At 47.2% G+C, this 23363-nt stretch overlaps 1 protein-coding gene across 2 annotated transcripts in view; it reads left to right on the forward strand.

Moving 5' to 3' along the window:
- The window catches only part of RSRC2 (arginine and serine rich coiled-coil 2), a 175971-nt gene that overhangs the window by 149142 nt on the left and 3466 nt on the right, over positions 1-23363 (forward strand). For both annotated transcript variants that reach the window (XM_029571462.1, XM_029571461.1), the window contains exon 9: positions 7788-7877. In XM_029571462.1, the coding sequence (XP_029427322.1) occupies positions 7788-7877 (90 nt within the window). The remainder of the gene's footprint in view (positions 1-7787; positions 7878-23363) is intronic.

Raw genomic sequence — 23363 nt, forward strand, 5'->3', positions numbered from 1 at the left:
CCAGTTAAAGGACCATCATGAGACCCTGTGCCAGTTGACAACTGGCTCCCCAGATGTTCCCTCCGTAGCCCACAGGGCCATGCATAGAGAACCCAAGAAACAATTCTACAGGCCACACAGATATTACCCTCCTGCTTCCCGTGCACATGCGCGCGCCAAACTAGAACTTCAAGACCACAGCCAGCTCCACAAGCTGGCCCCGCGTCCAGATTTTGACTCTTTCCCAGAGAGCAACGGCCCTATTCCAGTAGGGGGCTACCTGTGCCACTTTGCAACAAATTGGCATCCAATCACCACAGACCAGTGGGTACTGTCCATTGTAACCCACGGTTACCATCTAAATTTTTCAAAAATACCCCAGACTTTCCACCCAATCCATCCTGGAGTTGGGAAGACTACACAGGAAAACTTGAGACGGAGCTATCAATCCTGCGTTGGTCAGAACCGTGGAACTGGTTCCACTGAATCAGCAGGGAAAAGGGTTCTACTCCAAATATTTCCTAATTCCAGAAAAGACCGGCGGCCTGCGACCTATTGTGGATCTCCGTGCCTTGAATACATTTCTTCGCAAGGAACTGTTCAGGATGGTATCCCTGGGCACCGTGCTTCCTGTACTTCAACAAGGGGATTGGCTCTGCTCTCTGTACCTTCAAGACGCATATGCCCATTTTGCGATCTCCCCTCCTCATCACAAATATCTGCGATTTGTGGTGGGCCGCAGTCACTGTCAATACAAGGTACTACCATTCAGCCTAGCCTGGCAGTCGTGGCTGCGCAGTTACACAGCAGAGGCGTATATGTTTTTCCATACCTGGACGACTAGCTCATAAAAAGCCAGTCAAAACAAGGAGCCCTCGACTCTCTCTCGGTCTCACCATAAGACTTCTAAACTTGTTGGGATTTCTAATAAATTACCCCAAATCCCAATTGGGATTGACAGTCAATCCCAATTGACTGTCTAATCTTCTCTCCTTTATAGGAGCAGATCTAGATATGAAAGTCCAGAGCATTCTTACCCAACGACCGTGCAATTACACTGTCCAACCTTGCCAGCTTTATCTGCCGTTGAATAAGAGCCTCAGCTGGCCAGCTACTAAGGTTGCTCGGCAACATGGCATCAACAGTCCATGTCACCCCTATGGCATGTCTTGCCATGAGTGACCCAATGGACTCCAAAATCCCAGTGGCGACGAGCTTCTCAGCCGCTGTCGTCCATGGTACACACAACCAGCCAGCTTCGTCTGTCCCTTGCCTGGTGGACACACAAAGCCAACTTACAAGAGGGTCTTCCTTTCCAACAGCCGGCTCCTCAGGTGACCTTAACTACGAACACCTCCAATCTAGTTGGAGAGCCCATGTCCAAGGCCTTCAAACTCAAGCGACCTGGACAAAAGCCGAAGCGACCCATCAAATCAACTTTCTGGAGCTTCGAGCAATGCGGCACACCCTTTATGCATTTCAGGATTACCTCTCCAACAAAGTTGTCCTGATTCAAACAGACAACCAAGTTGCAATGCGTGGTACCTGAACAAACAGGGAGGCACGGGATCTTATCTGCTTTGCCAGGAGGCGGCGCAGATTTGGGCCTGGGCAATGTCGCATTCCATTCTTCTGCGAGCCACTTATCTAGCTGGCACACAGTGTATTGGCGGACCGCCTCAGCTGACGTTTCCAGCCCTACGAATGGTCTCTGGATCCCTCAGTTGCGAGCAGAATCTTCCACCAGTGGGATCATCTCACCATTGACCTCTTTGCGTCCAGTCAGAACCACAAAGTAGAAAGTTTCTGCTCCCCTGCACAGGGACCGGCATGCACCAGCCAGGGATGCCTTCGCCCGTCCCTGGAACAAAGGCCTGCTTTATGTGTATCCTCCGATTCGGCTAATAAGCAAGACTCTCGTGAAGCTACAACAGGACCAGGGCTTAATGATTCTCATAGCCCCGTATTTGCCGTGCCAAATTTGGTGTCCCATACTTCTCGACCTTTCTGTCCAGGACCCCATTCGCCTGGGTATGTCGCCCAACCTCATAACACCAGAATCACAGCAAGTTATGCCACCCGAACCTTCAGGCCCTCTCTCTGACTGCCTGGATGTTGAAAGGCTGTGATGATACAACCACTCAACCTTTCAAGTGACGTATCTTAAGTCCTAGTAGCTTCATGGAAGCCTTCCACGTGGAAATCCTACCGCTCTAAATGGAAGAGGTTTACCTTGTGGTACACACAGAAGGGCTTGGATCCCTTTTCTTGTCCCGCATCAAGTCTTAGACTATCTCTGGCACCTCTCAGAATCTGGTCTCCAGTCATCATCTATCCGAGTGCACTTTAGTGCCATCTCTTCTTACCATCAAGGAATAGGGGATGCCCCGATAACGGCTCAACCCCTGGTGAGTCACTTCATGAGAGGCTTATTACAGCTTAAGCCTCCTCTACGGCCATTGGTTGCGGCATGGGACCTCAATGTGGTACGTGCACGGCTCATGCACACTCCTTTTGAGCCCTTGCCCTCCTATGAACTCAGATACCTTACATGGAAAGTTCTTTTCCTAGTAGCCATCATGTTTGCTCGCAGGGTAAGTGAGTTACAGGCCCTTGTGACCTACTCATCCTACACAAGGTTCCTTCATGACCGGGTGGTTCTTCCCACTCACCCTAAATTCCTTCCTAAGGAGGTAACTGATTTCCATTTAAATCAGTCCATAGTCTTGCCCATGTTCTTTCCAAGACCTCATGCTCACCCAGGTGAGCGAGCTCTCCACACCTTGAACTGTAAGCGTGCTCTTGCGTTTTACTTAGACCGCATTACAGGCCACAGGAAGTCCATCCAACTTTTTGTCTCTTTTGATAAGAACAAACTTGGGAATGCGGTGGGCAAGCAAACAGTGTCAAACTGATTGGCAGACTGCATCGCATTCTGTTACCAACAAGCAGGCCTTCCACTACAGGGACGAGTGAAGGCGCACTCAGTCAGAGCAATGGCAACGTCAGTAGCACACTACCATTCAGTACCGATTGCTGATATCTGCAGGGTTGCAACATGGAGCTCTCTCCACACGTTCGCAGCTCACTACTGCCTGGGCAAGGCTGGGCGACAGGATTCCGTCTTTGGCCAGTCTGTGCTAAGAAATTTGTTTCCAGTGTTGGAACCCAACTCGTCCTGCCTCATCCTTGCCAACAGCACCCCATTTGTTGTGCCTGTTGCACATGTTCGGTGCTGCTTGGCCTCTTACGTATGACTCAGCCTGTAGCTTGCTATTCACCCATATGTAAGGACTACCATCCTGCTTGTCCTGGGAGAAAGCAGAGTTGCTTACTTGTAACAGGTGTTCTCCCAGGACAGCAGGATATAGTCCTCACGAAACCTGCCCGCCACCCCGTGGAGTTGGGTTCTCTTACATTTTATTTTATTTTTCGCTCCTACTTTTGCTACAAACGAGACTGAAGGGGATCCCCTGCTGGCTGCAGGGTTATTTATTTATTTGCACGTTTTTTGTATACAGTCATTCGGTGAATTCCATCATAACAGTGGCATGCTAGGCATGCTCAGTGTACCAGTCAATGTTCTAGAAACTTTGACAAAAGTGTTCCATGACAGGGCTCCATCTGATGATGTTGCCCATATGTGAGGACTAACATCCTGCTGCCCTGGGAGAACACCTGTTACAGGTAAACAACTCTGCTGTACTGATTGTCATTTTCAAATCTTTGTATCTTTTTATATCCTTTTCCTGACTTATCAAGTTTAATGATGTTTGCTTGCAGATCCTTTGAAGGTTCTTTTGCTTTCCCCATACTTGAGTAACCACCGAAGTTAGTGCAGCCCTGGATGAAATGCACAAGGGTTTCTCAAGAGTTAAGAAACTTGTGACAATTTTTACACAGACACTAATTACAATGAGAACATATAGAACAGCAACGCACTCCTCCTAGGGCTCCCCTTGTCTACTATAAAACCTCTACAAATGTTGCAAAATGCATCAGCAAGACTTATCACAAACACGTAAATACGAAAATATTACCCCCATCCTCAGAGAACTTCACTGGCTCCCCATTCTCTCCCGCATTCACTACAAAACCCTGACCATAATTCACAAATCCATCAACTCCCACAACTCCAATTGGCTCGACATCCCCTTCAATACCCCACTAGATCCACCAACAAGGGCACACTACATGTTCCCTCTCTGAAAACAGCCTACCTCTCCTCCACTCGCGATCGTGCCCTCTCTATTGCAGGCCTCACTCTCTGGAACCTCCCTCCCTGTACACATGCACCTCGAACCATGTCTGATCAAATTTAAAAAGAAACTAAAAACGCTACTATTCAAACAAGCTTACCCAGAATAGAGTACCCCTTCCCTACTCCGCCTCATGGTGATCGCACTTTCCTTATATTAAGGAGCTAATTATACTGTTAACTTATTTATTTTATTTATTTATTTATTTAACAACTTTTAATATACCGACGTTCGTATGGCACATCACGCCGGTTTACAAGTAACTCAATTAAAGGAGGAAATTACAATAAACAGGGGGCGGGGATGGGAGCAGGCCAGAAAAAAGGAGGGGGGTAAGGGAGACAGGAGAAGGGAGGGAAAGATAGGTAGCGTGAGAGAGAGTAAAAAACGTCAAAATAAGAAATATGAGGAACTTATTTACAGAAGGAGCTATATACAGTAGTTACAATTGGGATAAGATTAATTACATTGGACACAATGCGCAATTTTGTAAATTTGCAGAATTTAAAATTTGCAGAATTTAAAAATTTGCAGAATTAAAAATTTTAAAATTTGCAGAATTTTGAGAATTTAAAATTTGCAGAATTTGCAGAATTTAAAAAACAACTTATATTAAGTTGTTTTTTAATAGCTATACCTTGTTTCTATTAAGTATATAAGTTATTCACTGTTACTGCTTTAGTTGTTTTATGTATTGATTTTCAATTGTTACCATACTGTTTTATGTATAACGCTATTGCGTATGTTTCGTTCTCTGTTCACAGACGTGATATCTCTGATGATCGGCGGTATATAAAAACTAACAAATAAATAAATAAACTTATGCTTGTGCTTGTTCTTGTTATGTTAATCTATCCTTCCATGCTGCTCCTTGTTATCCCCCTCCCGGTTCACTGTCCCTATTAACATGTATTTTCAAGCCTTTTGTTCAAATGTAAACCGGTATGATGTCCCCACTAATACCGGTATATAAAAGTTTCTAAATAAATAAATTGCCATGCTGGGTCAGACCCAAGGGTCCATCAAGCCCAGCATCCTGTTGCCAACAGAGGCCAAAACCAGGCCACAAGAACCTGGCAATTACCCAAACACTAAGAAGATCCCATGCTACTGATGCAATTAATAGCAGTGGCTATTCCCTAAGTATAATTGATTAATAGCCATTAATGGACTTCTCCTCCAAGAACTTATCCAAACCTTTTTTGAACCCAGCTACACTAACTGTACTAACCACATCCTCTGGCAACAAATTCCAGAGCTTTATTGTGCGTTGAGTGAAAAAGAATTTTCTCCGATTAGTCTTAAATGTGCTACTTGCTAACTTCATGGAATGCCCCCTAGTCCTTCTATTATTCGAAAGTGTAAATAACGGATTCACATCTACTTGTTCAAGACCTCTCATGATCTTAAAGACCTCTATCATATCCCCCCCCTCAGCCTTCTCTTCTCCAAGCTGAGCAGCCCTAACCTCTTCAGCCTTTCCTCATAGGGGAGCTGTTCCATCCCCTTTATCATTTTGGTTGCCCTTATCTGTACCTTCTCCATCGCAACTATATCTTTTTTGAGATGTGGCGACCAGAATTGTACACAGTATTCAAGGTGCGGTCTCATCATGGAGCGATACAGAGGCATTATGACATTTTCCGTTCTATTAACCATTCCCTTCCTAATAATTCTTAACATTCTATTTGCTTTATTGACTGCTGCAGCTCACTGAGCCGACGATTTTAAAGTATTATCTACTATGATGCCTAGATCTTTTTCCTGGGTAGTAGCTCCTAATAGGTTACATGATGTTAGGTTCCATAACATCGTGTAACAAAGCATAGGTGTGGAATATCTACCCTTCATTGCTATCTCAACCTGTGTGTCAACTTGGGTGTATATTATCAGCTCAAACATTCAAGGGTATGCAAACTTTTGAACAGGACCATTTTATTATTTCCTTTATTTATGGTTTGTTTAATGATTGTGCTCTTATGTGATGCATAAAATAGTTTAATTTGAAACATACTGAAAATAACAAACATGTTTACTCTGATCATTCTTGTTTCTCAAAATGCTACATGTTTACAGGTTCTGCCAGGGATATGTAAACTTATGATCACAACTGTACAACTTGAGAGGGGAGGCTATGATACTAATTTCTAAATACCTGAAAACTATTAAAAACATATAGAAAAGAGTGGATCCCTAATGGCAAGATGATGGAAATGAAGCACTGAAGTAACCTGTGGTAACTTTTCTGTATAGGGGTAACCAACCCAGAGCAGCAGTGTAACCCTAATCACCTTACTGGGCAGACTGGAACGGGCTATTTTGGTCTCTGTCATCATTCATTATGTGTTATACATGCATGCTATTCATTTTTGTAACACAAATTTTGGTTTACATGTGGTTTTTGTTTGTAACTCCTAGTGCATTTGCTGCTATTAGCTTATGGGATTAACTTTTGTAGCTAAATGTATTTTAATATTGCCAAGAAATTTACATTTTAAAGTACATATGAGTAAAAAGCAAAATAGCAAATAAGCAATCAAACCATGTAAATCAAATTCAACAAGTTAGGAGTAGAGAGCACAATTCCAATAAACATTAGTATATTTTAAGCAAGCAATAAAAGAAAAATCTCTAACAAAATACCTATGATTTGAGGAGTTATCCCTCAGCTTCTAGAACTTCAGGAGCAGTAGACAAGAGTACCTTCAGGAACTGACTTGCCACTGATAGAGCATAAGTAAGGTTAAAAAAAAAGAACAATTTCCTGATTTTGAAATTTAGTCAAACACTTGGGATACTTTAGAAAAAAAACATTTCCACAATCTGCAAAACTGTCACTCTTAGCAGGTTAACTCTTCATAAAGTTAATGCTTTAAGAAAATATGTGCTGAAATATAGCATATGATGGGGTTTTTTTCACTCCTATCATATTGCATTGGGCCCTTAGCGGGTTTGCTTTTTGCATATGTCAGTGATGGTTCAGTTCCACTGAATTTTTGTATAATGTATTGTAATTAACTTATAGCTCTTGAATGGTATCGACATGAACTTACTTAGGCAAAATGTAAGGGGTCTCTAGATTCTGTAAGTCAAACATAGACTGACCACACTTTGTTGGGAACTAGTTGGTAGTCTTTTATAGTGCTTACTAAAAAGCACATAACCAATGATAGTTTCATTTTTATTTATTTATTTATTTTATATACCGACATTCAATCGAGATATCACATCGGTTTCCAGGTAACTAAGAGAATAGGGCGAGTTCTGCCCTATTTTACATTATAACATGATAACAATTATAACATGGTAACAATTATAACAGAGATACATGGAAAAATAAAATTGATTAGAAACTGGAGACCACCAGTGTACTCATGTGGTTTGAATCTGCGAAAAATAAGCATTTTTGCCATTTATGATGATATTTGGTAATATCTGGTTCTCCCATGCCATAAGGGTGCTTTGTAGTTTTCTGTTTATGCTGAGTACATTTGTAACATAGGGGGTGTGTTTTTTTTTTATTTTAAACCTGCTTGTTTACTCCTGTAGGATAAGTCACAGTCTGCAGAAATATGGGAAAAACTGAATTTTGGAAACAAGGACCAAAATGTCAAATTTAGAAAACTGATGGGCATTAAGGTATGTTGTGACTTTTTAAAATTGTTCTGCATTGTTTTAGGATAAGATGTTAAAACATTGTTTTGCTTCAGCTATGATTTTCCTGTGATTTTAATTTTATTATTTGATATTTTAACCATCAAAGTCCATTGGTTACAAGATAGAAACAGAAAATATTTTAATACCTTGTTTGAGTAGCATTTGAATTTTCCATTTATTCATCGGACTAATTTAGAGGGGTTGAAATCTTAGAGGTATAGACAGTGGCTTACCTGTTTAGGTTTTAAATAAAACATTTCCTAACTTGCAGCCAGATGGACTCAGGACCAGTGGGTTATATGGAAGATGGAGTCAGATTTCAAAGCTGACGTCACCTTAGATATACCCCTGCAGTGACCTCAGCTCTTCAGTATCTCTCCGTCTCCTAGCAGATGTGGACGCTACTCCCACACTAGCACGGTGTTAGCGGGTTTGCAGCGCTAATACAAAGAGAAAATTATTATCTTCAATTTAAAGGAAGATCGAGCCCCACTCTCTTGCGGTGATACCTAAGGGTCCCTCCCCCAGTTGAGAATTCCAGAGGCGATTTCCGAGATCCCTCAGAGGTGTGTCTGGTCCAGTAACAAGTTCCCGGTGTGGACTTAGCTGCTGAAGCAGCTGAAAGTCTGTGGGTGCAGAAGCCGAGCATGGAGGTGAAGGCCAAAGCCCTCTACCCCTGCAACCGGAGACTCTCTGTTCTCAGCCAGTAAGTGCTGAGACCAGGTAAGTAGAGAAGAACTCCTCTGATCCAGAGATGTGGGCTTTGCTAAGTCTTTCCTCTCTCGTTCCCCCTAGTTCAGGGAATTCACAGTATGGCTGCTTTCGACGCTTATGTTGGTTGAGTACACTGGTGGTCTCCAGTTTCTAATCAAGTTTTGCTAACCAACGTTTTAATCAAATAGTATCCAAATTCTAAGTTCTTAGATATATATGTCCACAATGGCTTTTCAAAGAGAATACTGAAGAGCTGAGGTCACTGCAGGGGTATATCCTAGGTGACGTCAGCTTTGAAATCTTGACTCCATCTCCCATCTGCTAGTAGTGGAACACATATCCCACTGGTCCTGAGTCCATCTGTCTACACTAAGGAAAACAAAATTATCAGTTAAGTAATTTCTTCATTAATCTCAGAATTATTGCTGTTTTTTTAATGTTCCATTAAGGGAGATCTATCCATTCCAATACCCTCATTCGTAATCCACATCGGGGGCAGCCAAATGCTTAGGTGAATTTGTATTCCACTGTGCTGACACTGTGGTGCTCTTTATTAAACATATCAAAACAGCATAGCTGCTCATGTGAAAGAAGCGCAAAATGCCCAAGAAAACATCGTTATGGTTGCAGTGAATTGCTGTTCCGTCGATTCAAACCGCGATGCTGTCTAGGAGGTTGTGCTTTCAAAAGCTCAATGCTGGCAGCATTTCAACGTAAATGTTTGCTTCAAGGACTAGGAGGGTACTCAAAAATATGTACAAAACAAAATATCAATACTACCACAAGTATAAACTTAATTCCCTGTATGTACCCGGATCAGTCCAGACTGCTGGGTTTTGCCTCCCTTCCAGCAGATGAAGATAGAGAAAAACTTCGAGAGCGCCCTCTCTTAACCTGGTGTGCCACCTGCTGCTCCTCAGTATTTCTCTGTCTCCACAGATGGAGGTGGTGCAAAACCCACAGTTCTGTCCCAAGCTTCTTCAAAAAAATTAAAGGAACAGAAGTGCAAAGGATGCTGCAGCTTCCCAGTGAGTAGTTAGGTCCTGCTGGGCCCATCCTCCCTGTTTGCAGGCAGAGGACGAGCAGGGGTTGAGAATCCCCTTTTTGCGCTCCTTGGAGTGCAGGGGGTGATAGCTGGTGGTCCAGTTTACTCCACCCCCCCCCCCCCCTTTTTTTAGCCTCTGCTTTCGTCAGAAAAAAAAAAAAAGAAAGCTCTGTGTCCTTAATTGGACTGCCTGCCTAAAGTTTGTAAAAAAAAAAAAAAAAAAAAAAAAGAGCGAAGGCAGTCAGAGAGGGTAGTAGCTGTTGCTAGCAGCAGCAAGGCTGCTTCTCCGGAGCCTCGGCCCGGCGCGATGCCTGGTCAGTGGTAAGTCTTGTTGGGTGCCTTTCCACGTTCTTCCTGGGCTGCGTTTCGTCACGTGGCCTGCACGCAGCAGCAGCATGCCCCGCTTGAGCCATTGCTCGTGCTGTGGGGAGCGTTTTTCGGGCCGAGATCTGGCCAGTTGCTGCATTTGCTGTCTCCCCGGAAGGGAGACTTCCCTGAGCACATCCACGCTGGTTATGTCGCAGCAGTATAGTTCTGGCAGAGCCGTTGCTGCCTCTGATGTGCAGGCCAATCCATTCCCTCTGTGGGAATGGTGGCCATTTTGATCACTTTTCGCGCAGCAGAGGCAAGAGCATTAGTGGGAGGGGATTTTCCTTCGGCACTCTCTCCTGATTTTTGCCCTGATGAGGCCCGGATGGCTATGGGGGGGGGGGGGGGCGCTCTGATGGAGGCCCCAGTACCCTGGGAGGGTCTCTAGGGGGCCAGTCTGTTCTCCCCCGCCCCCCAGATTTCATTCTTTTAATGCACCAGGCCTTTTTGGCCAGTGGTGCTCAGAAGAGGGGACATCCCGTAGATCAGGTTCCTGATGGTCCACCTGGGAAGATGGCCAGGAAGAAGGATCTGCCGGCGGCGACACAAATCCGGACTATTCATACCCCCGTGGGGCATGGGGTTTAGCGATGGACGAGTCCAATCAGGAGGGGGGAGAGTCAGGGGGATCCACCTCCAATACCCCGGACGCGAGCCTGACATTCTCCTCTCGGTTGAGGGCGATGACCCTAAAGTAGTTTGCCTATTCCATCATGAGCATCTGGCTTCCTTAATCCCGCATGTCCTGCAGGAGTTGGGTATTGCGGCAGCTCCTGAGGACCCGAGTCCCGGACAAGGTGGATCCAGTCTTACCGAGGATACAGGGCCCCACTCAAACCTTTCCTCTCCACACCATGTTGCAGCAAATGATGGTTTGGGAGTGGGATACTCCAGAGGCTGGGTTCAAGGTTGGCAGAGCCATAGACAAGCTCTTCCCTCTTCCGAAAGACATTTTGGAACTATTACAGGTTCTGAAAGTGGACACGTCCATTTCGACGGTCACGAAGCAGACTACCATCCTGGTGGCCGGAGCGGCAGCGTCGAAAGATCTCCAGGATTACAAGCTGGAAGGTCACCTCAAGAGGATTTTCGAAGTCTCTGCCCTGGGTATTCGTGCTGTAGTCTTCAGTAGCTACATGCTCAGGATGGGCCTCCGCTGGGTGCAGCATTTGCTCAGCGCCAAGGATTTGGAGCCTCGAGGTGAAGCAGGCGGAAATTCTGGAAGCTGCCATCGCATATGGCGTGGATGCTTTGTATGACCACCTTCGCACCTTGTCGAGGATGATGGTGTCTGCAATCTCTGCTAGGAGGCTCTTGTGGCTCCATAACTGAGCTTCGGACGTATCCTCAAAGGCCCAACTCAGTGCCCTTCCTTTTAAAGGGAAGCAACTCTTTGCAGAGGACTTGGAGCAGCTAATTAAGCAGCTAGGGAATAATAAGGTGCATAAGCTCCCGGAAGATAAGCCATAGGAACAGAAAGCTTTCCCCCAGCTCGCTCTTGTTTTCGGGGCCAAAGGCATTTTCGGCAGAGCAGATCTCAGGGCGTGGGCCAAAGACAAGCCTCAGGGATGTTCCAGTCTTGGTCGCAGGCCTGCCGAGCGTCGATCAGCCTGAGATAGTTCTGGGCAGGGGCCCAGCGGGGCCAAAGCTGCCCAATAAGTACTGGCCGGCCCACTCCTCAGATCCTGTTATAGGGGGTCAGATGACTCTTTTATGAGGAGTGGGTTAAGATCACATCTGACCAGCGTGATAGAACACGGCTACGCATTAGAATTTGCTTGCCCGCTACGCACCTGTTTCTGGTATCCCTTTGTGGGTCTCCAGAAAAAGTTTGTCATTCATCAGACCCTGGCGTGCCTCCAAAGTCGGGGGCCATCGTTCCAGTTCCCCATCAGAGTGGGACGTTACTCCATTTACTTCATAGTCCCGAAGGAGGAGAGGCCCTTTCGGCCCATCCTAGACTTTAAAAAGATGAACATTGTTCTCAAAGTACTGTTTCCGGATAGAGACACTCCGCTCTGTCATCGCAGTTGCATGGAAGGGCAAATTCCTGGCATCACTAGATGTGACAGAAGCCTATCTTCACATTGGGATTTGCAGGGACCATCAGAGGTTCCTCAGATTTATGGTTCTCAAACATTTTCAATTTTGCGTTCTACCGTTTGGCCTTGCCTTGGCTCCACGGACCTTCACTAAAGTTGTGGTGGTGGTGGCGGCGGCCCTACAGAAAGGAGGAGTTCTGGTGCATCCCTATCTGGACAATTGGCTCATCTGAGCGAAGTCAGCAGACCAGTGCTCGAAGGCACCAGATGTGGTTCTACTCCGCCTGAGGTCCCTGGGCTGGGTGGTCAACCTCTCCAAGAGCCATCTAACCCCTTGCTAGGTCCTGGAGTTTTTGGGAGTGTGTTTCGATACCCGAGTGAGAAGGTGTTCCTCTCTGAGGACAAACTCCTCAAATTGCGCAGCCAAGTCCATCTCTTACAAGCCTCTTAGCCAGGGTTTGGGATTATCTGCAGGTGCTTGGTTCCATGGCATCGACCTTGGAACTGGTCCCGTGGGCCTTGGCGCATATGAGGCTGTTTCAGGCTGCTTAGCTGTCCTGCTGGAACCCACTATCACAACAATTCCACCTACCGCTGCCGCTTACCAGGGTTGCCAGGTCCAGTCTTTCATGGTGGCTCGCCCAGGACAACTTGGAGCACGGGGTGAATCTGGAAATACCCCAGTGGATGGTGGTGACAACAAATGCCAGTCTCTCCGGCTGGGGAGTGGTATGCCAGACTCGTCTGTTCAGGGCCAGTGGTCTCTGGTGGAAGCATCTTGGTTGATCAATTGTCTCGAGACAAGGGCCGTCCAGCTGGCTCTGCAGAGCTTCTTCCCACTCCAGCACGATCAGGCAGTCAGTGACTTGTCCGACAATGCGACTACTTTAGCCTACATCAACCAGCAGGGAGGAACCAGGAGTCCTGTAGCGTTCGAAGCAGAGAAGCTGATGCCCTGGGCGGAGCAGCATCTAGCGATGTTGGCGGCGTCTCACATCGTGGGATCGACCAAAGTGCAGGCGGACTTCCTCAGTTGCCAACAACTGGACCCAGGAGAGTGGGAGCTGTCCGATGCCACAATTCACCTGATCTGTCGTAAGTGGGGTAACCTCACGTGGATCTGATGGCAACTCACACAAATACCAAGGTGGTGCACTTTTTCATTCACAGAGGAGATCACGTCGCAGAGGGAGTCGATGCCCTAGTGGTCCCTGGCCACACGATGTCCTCCTTTGTGTTCCCCCCTTGGCCGTTGATGGGAAAAATACTCCAGAGAATTATAACTTCACCCGGGACGAGTGATTCTTGTGACACCAGAGTGGCCGCAGAGGCCTTGGTTCATTGACCTTGTGAATCTGGCCTTGGTCGGCCCTCCCTCGCTCGGTCATATTCCAAATCTCCTTCGACAGGGACCTATATTTTTCGATCAGGCGGATTGCTTTTGTCTTGCGGCCTAGCTTTTGAGATGTGACAACTGAGGAAGAAAGGTTATCCGGAGGTGGTTATTTCCACCTTGCTGCAGGCCTGGAAAACCTCCACGTCCCTGACATAATGTTCGCTTCTGGAAGGTCTTTGAGGCCTAGTGCCAGCCTCAAGGGGTGGATGCTCGTAGGGTTTCCGGTATCTCTAGTTCTCTCTAGTTCTCTCTTTTCTGCAGAATGGCCTGGACAAAGGATTGTCTTATAATTCGCTGAAGGCTCAGATCTCTGCCCTAGGATGTTTGAGGAGCCACACTCAGGGTGCTCCTCTGGAGACTCACCCGGATGTGGTGCATTTTCTCTGGGGCGTGAAGCATGTGCGCCCCCCCCCCCCCCCCCCCCGACTCAGACTGTGCCCCTCCTGGAGTCTGAACCTGGTTCTCCGGGGGTTCTGCGAGGCCCCCTTTGAGGCGCTTAAGAAGGCCACCTTAAAGGATCTCACACTGAAGGTGGTGTTTTTAGTGGCCATTTGGTCAGCCAGGAGGGTCTCGGAGCTTCATACCTCATCCTGCAGTGAGCCCTTTCTCTGTATCTCGGATTCCGGAGTATCACTACGAACAGTCCCATCTTTTTTGTCAAAAGTGGTCTCTGCCTTTCAAGTGAACCAATCGGTGGAGCTTCTGGCTTTTCCGGCTGAGGAGCTGACAGGTCCTCGTGTGAGACAACTTAGCTGGATGTCAGACGTGCTTTGTTGCTCTGTTTAGAGGCTATAATGGGTTCCATTTGTCGGATCACCTTTTCGGTCTGTGGCATGGTGTGAAGAAGGGTCAGTCAGTGTCTAAAGAGACTATTGCTCGTTGGTTAAGAGTCCATAGCATCTGCTTACATCTGGTCTGGTCGCCCATTCCCGGAGGGCTTGAAGGCTCATTCTACCCGAGCACAAGTGGCTTCATGGGCAGAGTGCCAGCTGGTTTCCCTGCAGGAAATCTGCGAGGTGGCTACCTGTAGGTCTTTACACACTTTTGCCAGACACTACAGGCTGGACATCCAGGATTCGAACCCCTGCAGTTTCGGGGCCAGTGTCATCCGAGCGGGGCTCTCGCAGTCCCACCCTAATTAGGAGAGCTTGGGTACATCCCAGCAGTCTGGACTGATCTGGATATGTCCAGGGAAAGGAAAATTGGTCCTTACCTACTAATTTTCGTTCCTGTAGTACCACGGCTCAGTCCAGATGCCTGCCCAATGGGGGGTTTCCACGTTGTGGGTGGAGAGCCCGCTCACTCTGTTCTGTACTTTTGACTTGCTTTTTCTGAAGAAATGTATAGGTTTTTATAAGACTTTTTCCTGTTGTCAGAGTTCTATTCATTCGGGGGATAGAGTTAGGTTAAGGCATGAACAATGGTTAATCTTTAAGATATTTCTGCTTGGGTGTGAACAAATATGGAGAAGCAGCAGGTGGCACACCAGGTTAAGAGAAGGTGCTCTTGAAGTTTTTATCTGTCTCCATCTACTTGGAAGAGAGGCAAAACCCAGCAGTCTGGACTGATCCATGGTACTACAGGAATAAAAATTAGGTAAGGACCAATTTTCCTTTTTGCCACAAAATAAGAGCGTAAGAAATTTGCCATGCTCGGTCAGACCAAGGGTCCATCAAACCCAGCATCCTGTTTCCAACAGAGGCCAAACCAGACCACAAAAACCTGGCAAGTACCCAAACATCAAGAAGATCCCATGCTACTGATGCAATTAATACTAGTGGCTTTTACCTAAGTAAACTTGATTAATAGCAGTTAATGGACTTCTCCAAGAACTTATCCAAACCTTTTTTGAGCAAAGGTACACTAACTGCACTAACTACATCCCCTGGCAACAAATTCCAGAGCTTAATTGTGCGTTAAGTGAGAGAATTTTCTCAGATTAGTCTTAAATGTGCTACTTGCTAACTTCATGGAATGCCCCCTGGTCCTTCTATTATCCGAAAGTGTAAATAACCAATTCACATCTACTCATTCAAGACCTCTCATGATCTTAAAGACCTCTACCATATTCCCCCTCAGCAAAACTTACTAATTGTCCAGCTGACTATTCTTTCAGGGTCACCATCTTGGAGAGATCCTCTGCATCTTACTGCATTAAAAAAAAAATTTCCCCCTAAGGTTCATGTTTTATCAATTGTTTTAAGGCAATGCTTCTTAAAGTAATATTAAAGCATCTTTGAAATTGTCATTGTCATACAGTCTGTCACAAAAATGTATTAGACTGAGCTGAATTTTTTTACTTAGAAGCATAAACTATGATAGCAGATAAGGGTCATAGATTCTGCCCAGTTTACTTCCAGGTGAACACCACAGACCCCTGTTTTTCACCAGCAGGTGATTAGTCATTCAACAAACAATCTTGAAAATTGGTATAATTAACTTTTAACATTGTGCACGTAAACACAAAATGATTTTATTACCCAAATTCTTATTTAACATGATAAAGTAGATTCCTTTTCATGGCAGAGGCTTCCAGAATTAGTATATAAAATCCTACCGGAAGTGAAGGGAAGACGGCACCCAATATTTTGGCTTATGAAGCAGGACTACTAGTATTTTGTAGTGAATTTTGTAGGAATCGCCACTCTTAACTAAGATTGAGAGATCTCTGAGAGTGGTTAGTAAATTATAGGTATGTAAATGCAGGTAACATAATGAACTTGGCAAATGACACATGGTAACTTCTTTTCTTCTCTGACTGATTTATTATGCTCTCAATTTGGATGCTTCTGTCCTATGATTTATGCTGCTTCTAATTATGGAGATGGAGGAGTGGCCTAGTGGTGAGAACAGCAGGCTGACAATTAGGGAAGACTCTCCTTGTGACTTTGGGCATGTTACTTCACCCTCAGGTTTAACTTACATTGTGTGCCCCTGGGGAGAGGGAAATACCTATAGTTCCTCACTGTAACTTAATTACCAATGAAAAGGCATAAGCTAAATCAGAATAAATAATATGGGAAAATACTGACATACTGAATATTTGATGGAAGGTGATAATTCAAGAAAAAGGTAATTCCAACTCATCCTTCTACAAGTGGGTTATTGTCCCCTACCAGCAGATGGAGATAGACGACACAGTTTTCATCTGACACCACAGTCACTACTTAGGATTTGGTGCTAGCAGCAGGAATCCTGTATTTTCTGCCTCCAGCAAATGGTAGAACTGGATGATGCTCAGCTTGTCGTTGGATCCAAGATCAGACACCTCAGCCTGGGCAATAGTTGCAACCAGAAGTGCAAATCCTTCCTCTGCTCCTAACCCCTGAGGGGGGTATCTGGTTAAACTTGACTGGGGAGCAAAATTTAAAAGAGAAAAAGCTTTCCTAGCGTGTAGCCAGATGGACTCAGGACCAATGGGTTATGAGCATTGGTACATTAAAAAGAATTTAAATAAATAAATGTGCTCCCCTGATAGATGGAGACTGAGTCAGTTTTCAAAGCTGACGTCACTCTAGATATACCCCTGCAGTGACCTCACCCATCCAGTATATCTTCCTAGCAGATGTGGACTGTGCCTTCCCAATCAGGAACAGTACTCTTTAGGGGAAATTTTACCTTTAAATTGGAGAAAGATTGAGCCCTGCTCTCCTGCGGTGATACCTAATGGTCCCTCCTCCAGTTGAGAACTCCTGAGGCGATTTACAAGATCCCTCAGAGGTGTGCCTTGGTCCAGTAGCCAGTTGCTGGCATGGACTTTGCTGCTGAAGCAGCTGAAAAGCAGCAGGTGCAGGAAGCCGAGCATGGCGGTGACAGCCAAAGCCCTCTTCCCCCGCAGCTGGAGATAGTCTTTGTACTCAGCCAGTAAATGCTGATCCCAGGTAAGTAGAGAAGATCTCCTCAGATTCAGAGACGTGGAAGGGCTTTGGTAAGACTTTTCTCCAGTCTCCTCTGCGTTCCATACTGACAAGGTTCCCAATCCCACCAGGAGGGAACAGGAAAAGCCATCGGGGCTCCCCTAGGGTTCAGCGCATGCAAGGTGCACAAGTGTGCATCCCCCTTGTGCACGCCGACCCCAGATTTTATAACTTGCTCGCGCATGTTATAAAATCGGGCGTAGATTTGTGCGCGCCAGGTTGCGCCCACAAATCTACGCCCGCGTGTAGGTATTAAAATCCGGTTTGGTGCTGTGCCATTTTCTCCCATTGACCGTCGGTACACGCAGTGCGGACCGGCCATTTGTGCGCCTAATGCGCGCATACCTGGGTGCGCACCAGTCCGCATACCTGAGTGCATAAGGATACACCTATGCTCGCGCACAACCGGCTTAAGGGCGCTTATGTATACGCGCATCAGGGCAGATCTCTGCACACTCGAATCCAAGCGCTAGCCAGCTGAACGCACAAGACAACTATGGCTCCGGCAGCAAAGAAGCACAAGCGACAGTCTTTGTGCTGCCTGCCATATTAGGGATGCATAGTCTGACCTAAAATCCTTCCTGTGTCAGCACTGTGAGGAAGCCTAGGAAGGGCTAGACCCTCAGAACTTCCCCAAGCCCTGCCCCTCCCAGTCGGAGGACGGGTCAGCACGATCTTATCCATACTAGTGTCATTTCTGCTCCTGCGGAGGTTTAGGGGATTTGGGCTTCCGAGCAGGTTGAGTAGCCCTCTGTGTGCTAGTCGCCTCATTAGGCACACAGCATGGTCAGCCTCATCTGCACCAACTTGCATGCTTTTCTGTATGTCGTATGGCCCCATGTAGAACGCCGGTACATGCGCAGTACGTCTGCTGTGGGCGTAACGTCAGCGCGTACTTACACACATCATAAATGCATACAGGAAAAGCGGAGCGCATGACTCAAGCTCGCGCCTTGCCGTGCCCCATCGAGGCGCTCTGAATTTGTGCGCAGATAATGTTTTAAGCGCGAGCTAATTGGAACGCACAACTACCACCGCCAATGGCAGCGGTGACCAAGAAACCTAAGCCCCTTGCTTCTTGTGCTGCTTGTCATATTAAGGCTTCTCAGTCTGACCTAAATTTCAACCTGTCAGCATTATGAGGAACTAGAAGAGTTGGCTTCGTTGGTCTTTGATAAGCCCGACTCCTCCCATTCAAATGAGGGGTTAGCCACAGCCTTAGCTGGAAGCACCCTCAAGTGGGCCATCTGTGGGAGAGGGAAATTCAGTGGCACCTGCCCCAGTACTCCTGAGCTAGGCAAGGGCCCTGCTGTCTTCTCTAGGATGGAATGATTTTTTCAAGACCATGAAATCAGTTGTACAGGTTCATCCTGCTACCTCACTGACCCCTTCCCTGACAAAAACTTAAAAAAAAAAAATATCTCTCCCACTGCTATAGACAGACTTCAAGGCGTGCCTCTCCTCTCCAGGATATCCCTGGCAGGGACACAGACGACACTGAGGAGGTGCCAGATTCCTTGGTCCAGGCTGATCTCCCTACTTTCCAGTACTGGGGCAGACAATCCCTTTTCTATTAGCAGTGGGTTGAGATCACGTCGGACATAATACGAGAAGGATGCGCTCTGGAATTTTACAACATCCCTCGGGACATGTTCATGGTGTCGCCTTTACACTCCCAGCACAAGTAACTGGCAGTGGAACCTACGTTGATAAGGATACTCAGTTTGAGGGCTATATCTCCAGTACCTATCTCCCCAGGAAAATATGGGGCGTTTTTCCATCTAGTTCATCATACCCAAGAAGGAGGGTTCGTTTTGCCCCATCCTGGAACTCGTGTCATTCGTCATCTGCGGATATTCCACTTCTGCATGGAAACACTCCACTCCATCATAATGACCGTTCAACCGGGACAGTTGTTAACTTCCCTGGACCTCTCAGAGGCCTACCTTCATATTACTGGCAACTGCCCTCAGAGCATTCTCCAAAGTTATGGTGGTCATGGCGGCAACACTGAGGAAAGAAGGGTTCTCACAGGACAAGCAGGATGGTAGTCCTCACATATGGGTGACATTATCAAGATGGAGCCCAATCACGGAAAACTTCAAAGTTTCCAGAACTTTGACTGTCCCCTACTGGGCATGCCCAGCATGGCACTAACCCTGCAGCCAGCAGGTGTCCCCCTTCAGTCGTCTTTTTCCGCACAGCAGTAGCCTCGCGGTAAAGGAGCTCTGAAGAGATTCCTGACAGGAATTTTCCTCACGGAATTACTAAAAGTTAAATTGCCCCACAGGGGTCCCTCCTCTAACTTTTCTCAGTCCGCGGTACTCCGGTAAGTTTTTACCAGTTTCCCGTCTATTACCGAGTTTGGCCCTCGCTGCCTACTGGCCGTCGACCATGCCGCGGCTCGATTTTTTGCCATGGCGTTGGGGTTTCGTCTGTGCCCGGACTGTACCCGCACCATGTCTCACAGACCCCCATAAAATCTGTGTAATGTGTCTAGGAAGCGAGCACAATGTCTTGACCTGCACCAATGTGCCGTAATGACACAAAGGATCACAAGGCCAGAGTGGAGAAGATGGAACTTCTCTTCCGTGCTCAAACCCCAACTCCGTCCATTGCATGGACGTCGTCAGAACCAGCAACCTCAACTTCGCACCAGCATCGACCACAGACCGGTGACCGACCAGCATCGACGACTTCTCAGCTATCAACACCCTCTACTCCCCCTCAGGATCGAGGGGATCGCAGGGAGAAACATCGCCATCGACGCCGTAAGACTCGGACCATCGAGGGAGCGAAATCATCGACCTCGCCATCGTCCGAGCTGCTGTCGAAGAAACCCTGTCCAGGAAAGGCACTGACCATTCCAGCAACCCTCACCCAATTGGGGATCGGGAGCCGCGACTCCGCCTTTAACGGTGGTCCCTCTGGCTATGCTTCTGCCTCCTTCTTCTGTTCCGGAGCCGGGGCTGCTTGCTCCAGGTCTCTGAGAAGAACTGGACCGGATGGTTCAGGAGGCCATCGACAAGGTGATGCAAGGTCTTCAGGTTCCTCCGGCAGCGAAACCAGTACTGCCTGTGGAACCGATCATCAACCCGATTCCGCCAGCGCTGGCACCGCTGCTATCCAGGATGGAAGCGCTTATGGCCGCTTCTCCACCGATGGATCCCAGGTCACCGATGGCTCCAATGCCCTCCCCACTGACAACATCATCGGGAGGAGAAACACAGTTCCGCATCCCTCCATCAGGAGTTCTGCCTCAGCCATCGATGCCGATACGTCCCTCGCCACCAACCCATCAATCGGTGCTGATACGTCCATCGATGCCTTCGATGCCAACATCGGTGCCTCCGATAATTCCTCGATTCCTTCGGAGCCTAGACTGGGACCTTCAGGTATCCAACCACCCTGTCCCCCTCTAGTTCCTAGAGGGACGGATGCTGATCCTTATGATACCTCAACAGACACCGATGATTTACCTTCACCACCTTCACCCACTGACAGTAGGAAGCGTTCTCCTCCAGAGGACCTCTCCTTTATAAACTTTGTGAAGGAAATGTCTGAATTGGTTCCCTTTCAATTATAGACGGAACAGGATGATAGGCACCAGATGATGGAGTTGCTCCAATTCCTAGATGCCTCCAAGGTAATCACCTCTATTCCCATCCATCAGGTCCTTCTCGATCTCCTCAAGAAGAACTGGGTACATCCTGGATCAATTGCTCCAGTACACAGGAAAGCTGATACTACCTATTTGGTGCAGTCAGCCCCAGGTTTTCAAAAATCACAGCTTGATCACCACTCAGTCGTGGTAGAGTCTGCACAAAAGAGGTCAAAACCTCACTCATCTGTTCCTCCTGGAAAGGAACAGAAGTTCCTAGATGACATTGGTCGCCGTATATTCCAAGGGTCCATGCTCATCTCCCGAATTGCCACATCAGCTTTATATGACCCAATATAACAGGGTCATTTTTAAGCAGATACAGGACTTCTCAGACTCCCTGCCTCAGCAATTTCAAGAACAATTACAAACCCTAGTAAAGGGTTTTGAGGCAGGCAAGCATGAGATTAGAACATCTTATGACATTTTTTACACTTCTACTAGAGTATCTGCAGCTGCTATTTCGGCGAGACGGTGGGCCTGGCTCAAGTCTTCTGACCTTCGCCCAGAAGTGCAAGACCGGTTATCCGACCTGCCTTGTGTCGGAGATAATCTGTTTGGAGAACAGTTTCAACGGACTGTGGCAGAATTAAAAGACCATCATGAGACCCTAAGACAGCTCTCTTTGATGCCTTCCGACTTCTCCTCACAACAGCCCTTCAGAAAGGACTCTTAAATCATTCTTCCGCCCGAAGAAGTCTTACCCGCCACCAACCAGATCCTGTGCCACGAGACCTTATCAAAAACCACAAGCATCTCCTCAACCAGGACCTGCTTCAGGTTTTTGACTTCCACTTAGAGAGCAGCAGCCAGATTCCTCTGTTGCACATACTAGTGGGAGGTCGATTGTGCCACTTCCACAACATGTAGCATTCAATCACATCCGACCAATGGGTATTGGCAATCATTGCTCAGGGTTACCATCTGAACTTTCTCGCCTTGCCACCGGACTCCCCACCTCTACAGACGTGGAGAACATCCGAACACTCCATTCTTCTGGATTAAGAGGTTTCCCTCCTTCTCCAGTCAAGAGCAATAGAACCCGTTCCATACACTCAGCAAGGCCTAGGGTTCTATTCCTGGTACTTCCTAATCCCCAAAAAATCGGGAGGCTTCCGCCTATTCTGGACCTACGGGCCCTCAACAAGTACCTCCAGGGAGAAAAGTTCAAGATGGTCACCTGGGATTGCTTCTACCTCTTCTATAAAGAGGAGACTGGCTCTGCTGTCTGGACCTCCAGGACGCATACACCCATATTGCGATATGTCCAGCTCATTGCAAGTGCATGAGGTTCCTAGTAGGCCCCAAGCACTATCAATACCGAGTGCTTCCATTCGGCCTAGCGTCTGCACCACGAGTCTTTACAAAATGCCTTGTAGTCTTGGCAGCCTTCCTCAGGACACAAGGTGTTCACGTCTACCCCTATCTGGACGACTGGTTAATCAGGGCTCCCACTCAGCAAGCTGCTCTGTCGTCCCTCAATCTAACCTTACACACTCTAATTTTGTTAGGATTTCTCGTCAATTACGACAAATCCTACTTAGTCCCATCTCAAACCTTGTCGTTCATTGGGGCAGATTTGGACACCTTACAGGCAAAGGCTTTCCTGCCTCGACAACGAGCACTGACTCCTGTATCTCTTGCTCACCAGCTGCAGTCTCAGCACTCTGCAACTGTACGCCAATTTCTCGTCGTCCTGGGACACATGGCATCCTCAGTCCATGTCACACCAATGGCCCGTTTGGCCATGAGACTCATGCACTGGACTCTGTGGTCTCAATGGACTCAAGCTATTCAGCCTCTGTCGGCCATTGTCCACGTCACCAACTCACTCAGTCTGTCTCTCGCCTGGTGGAAAAATCAGACCAATCTCCTTCAGGGATTGCCCTTCCAGGTTCCAAATCCTCAAATCATTCTCACCACAGACGCTCCCAACCTCGGGTGGGGAGCCCACGTAGCCGATCTGCAGACACAAGGCTCTTGGTCTCCAGAGGAAGCCAAACACCAAATAAATTTCCTGGAGCTTCGAGCAATCAGATATGTGCTCAGGGCTTTTCAGGATCACCTCTCAAATCAGGTCATCCTGATTCAGTTGGACAACCAGGTGGCCATGTGGTACATCCACAAGCAGGGAGGTATGGGCTCCTCCTTTCTGTGTCAGGAAGCTGCACAGATTTGGGTGGAAGCTCTCTTCCATTCGATGTACCTCAAGGCCACCTACTTACCGGGAGTGAGCAATGTGCTGGCAGACAAGCTGAGTCGCGTCTTTCTTCCAGGACAGGGTTCGCCCTGTCCTGGAAGAAAGGTCTCCTTTATGTCTACCC

This window comes from Rhinatrema bivittatum, chromosome 11 (genome assembly GCF_901001135.1).
Source record: "Rhinatrema bivittatum chromosome 11, aRhiBiv1.1, whole genome shotgun sequence".
Lineage (NCBI taxonomy): Eukaryota > Metazoa > Chordata > Amphibia > Gymnophiona > Rhinatrematidae > Rhinatrema > Rhinatrema bivittatum.